Here is a 6,505-nt window from a genome sequence, read left to right on the forward strand (position 1 = left end):
TGACTCGGGACTGCAGCTGTTGCCACCAGATTGTTCATCATAATTTTTAAGTTTTATAAAAACCTTGGACACCAGAAAAAAAGGTATTTAGACTTAATGTGGCAGATGGGAGATGGGCAACCTGTGAAAGGGGGAAGACAGTTTATTGGACACAGCCAACCTCGACGGCCTCTTGGCTTTGGCTGCAGCTTCAAGTAAAGGTTTCGGTAGGGTGAGCGCAGTGCAACACATTAATCTTCGGTGAGTTGGAATCGTATTGTTTTCTGCCGAGTAAGAACATCAGTTGCAACGTTTTCAGGGAGTGGAGGAGGGCAGGCATCCTGCGGATCAGCCCCGGCTTCTGTGCAAAGAGACAAAACAGAGACAGTGAGGGGACAAGAAGCAGGATCCAGTCCTTCGCTGCAGCCAAAGCCGACCTGCCATGGGGAGGCACTCGGTGGGGCCAGCCTGAGCACGGCACTGCATCAAAAGCAACAAGCAGGAAGCAGGCAGCAGAGCCTGCCCTCAGCCCTGCATCCACTCCTTGGGTGCCATCAGCACCGTGGGACTGGGGCACGGCAGGCAGAGCATGGCAGCTAACAAGAGAAAGGGTTAATGGCACCCAGCATTCCCAGCCCGGCTCAGCCAGGCACCATCAACTTCCACATTGGCTGGACATGCTGGCACTGCTGCTCAAAGGAAAACCAACTAACAAAAAAATTTCCCCAAAACCCAAGATGGAATCAGTGAAGCTCATTGTTCCAGAATTAAGAGAAATTTCCAGTTTCTAGATTTGCTTCTGCCTTCATTGAGGTCAAGCTTTTCTCCACGGCAGGGATTTCAACTCTTTGTGTGGTTTCAGAGGTTTGCGCAGGAGTGAAAACACCAACACAGAGCAGTGGCTGGGCACGAATCCAGCACTTGACTTCATAAGGTTTACATCTGAGAGAAAAAGTCACTGTGTTGAGAATGTGCAGATGTTTCATGGTCCTGCCCTGAGTTCCCACATCATTCGCATCAACCCATGGCAGTGTGGACAGCAGATTGCTGCAGGAGAAGCATGGTCCCACCATACCTGGCCTTGCTGCCTGCCACCCCAGCACCACTTCACTTACCTTAGTGAATGCAAAACTGCAGTTGCAGTACATAAATGCAAACTAAACACCACGTTCTAAATTCATCCTTGGCTTGCTGTGGGTTGCAGCTCCCAGCTGCCTAAAGACCAGCCATGTGAAGCAAAGGCCAGCTCTGGATCAGCCCTGTGTGATCACATCATGGTGCTGCCCTCTGCTACTCCCCGAGACCTGGGAGCACAGCCCTTAATGGTTTTCCTCATCTGCCCCTCCTAGTGGAAATGTCCCCTGCAAAGGAGACTGCACAGCTGGCACACAAAACACGACGGGCACCTCCAGAGAAGCAGTCTGGCACTCACACGTAAAACTGGCAGCCCAGGAGGAAAAGCAGCTCAGCCCCAAGCTAGACACACCAACTTGGTCTCTACTTCCAGATTTATGACAGGAATGTTTTCTGAAGTGCAGCGCTTGGAACGACCTCAGGTGATGCAGCTTGTTCCAGAACAACAAAACCAGGAGCTTACTCTGTTCATTTTCATACAGTTTCCAACGTGGGACCTCTCAGCAGGCAGTGACGTGCCACGTTGCCTTTTTTCCCTTTTTAGTTTCCTTCTGCCCCAGCTAAGCTTCCTTGTTTCTACAGCAGCAGCCTTCACACCCAGCTTTTGTGAATAAATCAATTATATTAAAAGTCTATAGTTAGCAAGACTGGTACAATTTGCCTTTTCTTGGTATTGTATCACTGATGACAGGCCTTAACCCTTCAGCCCCACTAACCTGTCACTTTTATTCATGGACATCTGTACTGGTGTGAAAGCATGACTATGGCTCCATTCAAATAACAAAAGACAGTGTAGGGCACATGTATTCTCATTTAGAGAGCTGATTTAATCTGATACTCAGTGCCTAATGTGAGGTACCTGTCCGCAGCCTGCACGGAAGGGAAGGCAGCACTGCTGCCCATGTGGGGTGGGCCAGGGCCAGCTGGACCCTTGACGGCTGCCTGATGCCTAAAGGAACAATTCAGCTCTGAGGTGGACGGTGGCAGCAGGGCTGTAGCACTACAGAAAGACCTGCAGAAGGAATGGGCACCTTGCTCCTGGAAGCGCCAGTTGGCCAGGGGTGCTGCGGTGCATTAACTTACCCAGCATGGGCTGGATCCCGCGGCACAGGCTCTGGCATCAAGTCCAGACACCCCAACACACAGCAAGGCACACAGAAACACATTTGCAAAGGGAAAATACAGGATACATTCTATTGACCTTGCCATGGTTTGCTTTTAAACCAGAACTTTGACCAACATTAAAATTACCATGTTACCAGGGGAAAGGCACTGTCTGATTTTGTGGCTGTTCTTACTGCTGCTTTAGGAGAGCACTAGCAAACCCTGGTTGGAAGCAGCACCCTAGAACAGGACAGTAAATATTCTTAAGCTATTGCAGTGCTGACAGATGAAGCCACCCTGGAAGCGTTACCTCCAAGGCTCCAGTTCCTCCCCATTAACAGGAAGAGAAGCAATAGTAAGTAATAGCAGCTGTGACCATTACTTCTTCTGGTTCCCTCAATTACTGGGGGAAGCAGCACACCCCCTCTCCGAGCAAGGTGCCTGCTGTGGCTCTGGGTACAGTTTTGCAGTGGCACATGGAGGGCTGCACTGCACCTTCTTGAGGGCACATGCACAGCAAATGCTCGCTGTGGCACAACTGTTGGCTGTCAGGGCTCATTCCACTGGCACGGGATGCCCAGCGCAAGGCATCTGCCTGGCTCAGCAACCGTGCTAAGGAGTTACTACGAGACGCTTTGTGCTGCACCAGCAGCAGGGCTTTCATGGTCTCCAGGAGGCAGGAGCATCCCGATGCTGCTGGCATTAAGCCGCCAGCCTCCAGCAGCTTTGCAGGGATAAGACAACCTCGGCAGGACCTCTTGGGCAGGCAGCGTGCCTGGCAGCAGCCACCCCATAGGGGTTGCAAGGCGCTTCCCAGCCTGGGCTGCCTGCCCCCAGGAGTTGTGTCCCCTCTCCCAGGCACCGGACACGTGGCTGTTGCTTTCCAGTTCACTCTTCCTTACAGCGGGGCTGCCTGGGTGCATGGGAAGGGCCGTCAAACACAAGGGAACACGCTGGCAGAAATAAAGCCACATTGGCACCCAGAGCGGAGCAGTACCATATATTCACTGTAAAGAACATGCCCAGAACACAAGCTGAAAGGCAGCACAGAAAACAACTAACACAGCAAACTTTTCACCCAACAAAGCCCTGCTTCTCCAACCAGACATTGTTGTACCAGCCCTCTTTAACACAACACGTATGCTGTTAGAAAAGGATTAGGAAAAGGTGTAAGAGGAAGCATGTGCCATCAAATTTAACAAGAGTAAACAAACTTCTGAAGTTGTTTCTCCTCCTGCAGTGCTAGTCCAAAAAGACACCATCTCATGGCTAAAATCTGGGTTTCTCTATTCTTGAGAAGCCTCTCACGGAGCAGACCCACATGTGGGTGATGCTCCAGGGGCAGGTTTTCATCTGCTGGATCAAGTCTCTGCTGCCTGGGGTGAAGTCAGGGTTGCAGCACTGGGCTAGCACCCCCTGGCACCCCAGAACTGCCCTACATGTCAGCACCCCCATAATCTGCAACAGGGTACACCCTGTTGGGGTTCACTGAAGCGTTAGAAAATGTTGCAGTACCGCACTCTGACAAAAGACGTACCAATGTTACTCTGATCAAGGAGTATCTCAGCACTTTTTCTGCCTCAAACTGTTGGCAACCTCTGGTTTTGCAGAACAGAAAGGATAGAGAATTTCCTCCTTCAGAAGGCTTTTACACACTTTGAATAAAACAAAACATCCTGCTGCACAGTTACTCCAGTGGAAACAGCAGATTTCACACCCAGTGCATTCCCAAGGGACACTCCTCTCTGCCAAAGAGCAAAAGCTGCACGAGATGAACACCCAGCTACTCAGGTCTAACCATTCTTACACTGTTAGCAGAGAACTAGATCAAATGCAGGGACATATGGTCCTCCTAAGCTGCTTATACATATGCACTGTGGACAAAACACTCAGCTTCAGTGTTTAGAAAATGATTAGAGTAAAAAATTAAAAATATAAAAATAAACCTCCCTAAACCACAAGAAGCTATTAATATTTTAGCACTTTCACAAAACATTAGACACATTTACGTCCATTTTTAGACGACATATAAAGCATTTTCACTGGGTATTTTTTAAATGCATGATTAAAACAAATATCTCAGCAGAAAACCTTTGAAGCTATCTCCATACCCAAGTGCTGGTGCTGTCTGCAGAGAGCAGCTCCTCACTGGGGCATGAGAGCACTTGCTTTTCCCATGGTTGACAGTGCCTTCGGCATCTGGCTACTCGAGGTTGGCCAAATACTCACTGCCTCTGACAGTGTACTATTTTAATAGCTAGTTTCTGTGCATATAGCCCCTTGAGAAGAACGTGGTCTTCCAGAGAAATCTAAGGAGGGATTTTTTTGGGGTGGTTGGGTTTTTTTTGCTACTTTTGCAGTAGGAAGTGGGCATTCTAATTTTGGGGCTTCATTTCCTTTTTGGTCTCTGCATTTCCCAAGGGAAGTAAAAGGGCTTTCTAAAAAAGAAACAGCCTCTTCTTTTTATGTCCTTTGCACCACTCCCACCCAGACTCTGTTTTTCCACACCAGGCAGTAAATTCACAGAGAGCAACCCACGACGGCTGCAAGGAAGAAAGGTCACCTTGCCTGCACATCAGCCCTGGGCTGCAGGGCCTCAGAGACCAGGGGGCTGCCACGAGACGTCCCCGGCCACAAGACATCCGCAGCCACAACTGCTCTCGACTGGTCCTCTGCCCTGCTTAGAGCCAGGGCATCTTCAGGCATCTGTTTGGGTTACATTACCCTCAAGAACAAGCACACAGGGTGTAAAATGTAACTATTTTATCACCTTAATGGCCACAATGCCCCAGTCAAACCTATTATTTGGCATTTGAGAATGCACTAACGTTGCAGAGTTAAGCTGTCTCTAATTTAAACATGATGACCATATCAATTTAATTAATATGAATGGTAGACTTTCTTTAGAACAAGCAGAGCAGCAGAACCCCTCATACATGGGGGTTTTCAATTGCTATCACCTACTGCCATATGTTCACGTCTATCCCACAGGCACTGCAATCAAACAGCATGTTGGAGATGAGACCATCTTCCAGTCCCTTCATCGTGCACGGGGATTAAAGAGAACTGGAACAAACCATAGGGTTTACAAGAAATATGCTCCAAAAGTCTAGGAAAGACAGAGATGACCATTATCATCCTGATAAGTCATCACTGTGAGTTGCTGAACAGCTACGAACCCATCTGCTGCAGCCCTGCCCTGCAGCTCCGGGGCAACCCACCAGCCCTACTTGCTGCCCCTGCTCAGCCCCCTGCCCCACACTCTGCCTGTTGCCCCCCATCACACCTCCCTGTCCCAGAGGAGTCCTGTGGGACTGCTGCAGTGCCCATGCTGCAGGGCTGCACCCACACCTCCCACAGGCTACTTTGCCCACGTTTCATGCCTCATGCCCCTGTGCTGATGGGAAGGGACAACCTTCACTGCATCGACTGCCAGAGCAGGGACCAAGTCTGAAAACAGAGCACCAAACCAAGACCCCTGCAAGCTGGGCACAGCATCCCTGGTGCTGAACACAATATGTTTTTCCAGCAGTGGCACTAAGCAAATCCATTGCTGCAGCAGGACCAGGCTCTTGGATGGGGCTGAGGAGGGTGTGCACTGAGTGGCTGGTCACCACTGCCAGACCCAGCACCACAGGATGAGGGTGCTCGGGGTCTACAGGTCAGGCACCCTCTTGGGGAGGTCCAGTGGCAGAGCCCTGCTGCTCCCAGCAAGCCAGACCCCAGCAGGAGGAGAGGGACCTCAGCACCCTCCTCCTGCTCCTCCTGGCCCCACAGTGGGACCTACTGAGCGGCATCCGTGGGCCCCAACATGGCTCTGGGGTGGCAGTTACCGCGAGGCTGGCTGGTGTACGGAGTGAATAGTTTATTTTACACAACATAACAACACAGCGTTGTTGTTCCTATACAGCATCTGCCTAAAAACAAAGGCAACACCATTGTCACGGAAAAGAAATATACAGTCTGACCGTTTTAAAAAATATCATTTTACTGATCGATCCAGAAGTGGTTATTTGTTAGCGTGGAGGAAATTTCATTTCCTTTATAAAAGGCTTTTTCTGTGAAAACTCTCTCTTTTGTTTTCTGCTACTGCAGAACCAGGAAGCCAGTCCTAGAGTAGGGAAGGCACTGGTGCTGTTTCATGCTTTTTTTTTCACCCCTTAATCTTTTTTTCCTTTTTTTTTTTTTTAATATTTTTTACCTCTGAATGTTGCCTTCGGTTTTGATATTAAATAAAACCAAATGAAAACTAAATAAAACCCTGTGTGCACTGGGTGGCTTATACAGA

General features: G+C 49.4%; 1 protein-coding gene across 1 annotated transcript in view; it reads right to left on the bottom strand.

The window, feature by feature from the left end:
• Positions 1 to 230: 230 nt before the first annotated feature.
• Positions 231 to 6,505, bottom strand: part of LRFN5 (leucine rich repeat and fibronectin type III domain containing 5) — a 9,380-nt gene continuing 3,105 nt past the window's right edge. The window contains exon 4 of the mRNA XM_010012144.1: positions 231 to 340. Within this exon, the coding sequence (XP_010010446.1) occupies positions 231 to 340 (110 nt within the window). The remainder of the gene's footprint in view (positions 341 to 6,505) is intronic.

Source organism: Nestor notabilis, unplaced genomic scaffold, assembly GCF_000696875.1.
Source record: "Nestor notabilis isolate BGI_N333 unplaced genomic scaffold, ASM69687v1 scaffold15953, whole genome shotgun sequence".
Lineage (NCBI taxonomy): Eukaryota > Metazoa > Chordata > Aves > Psittaciformes > Psittacidae > Nestor > Nestor notabilis.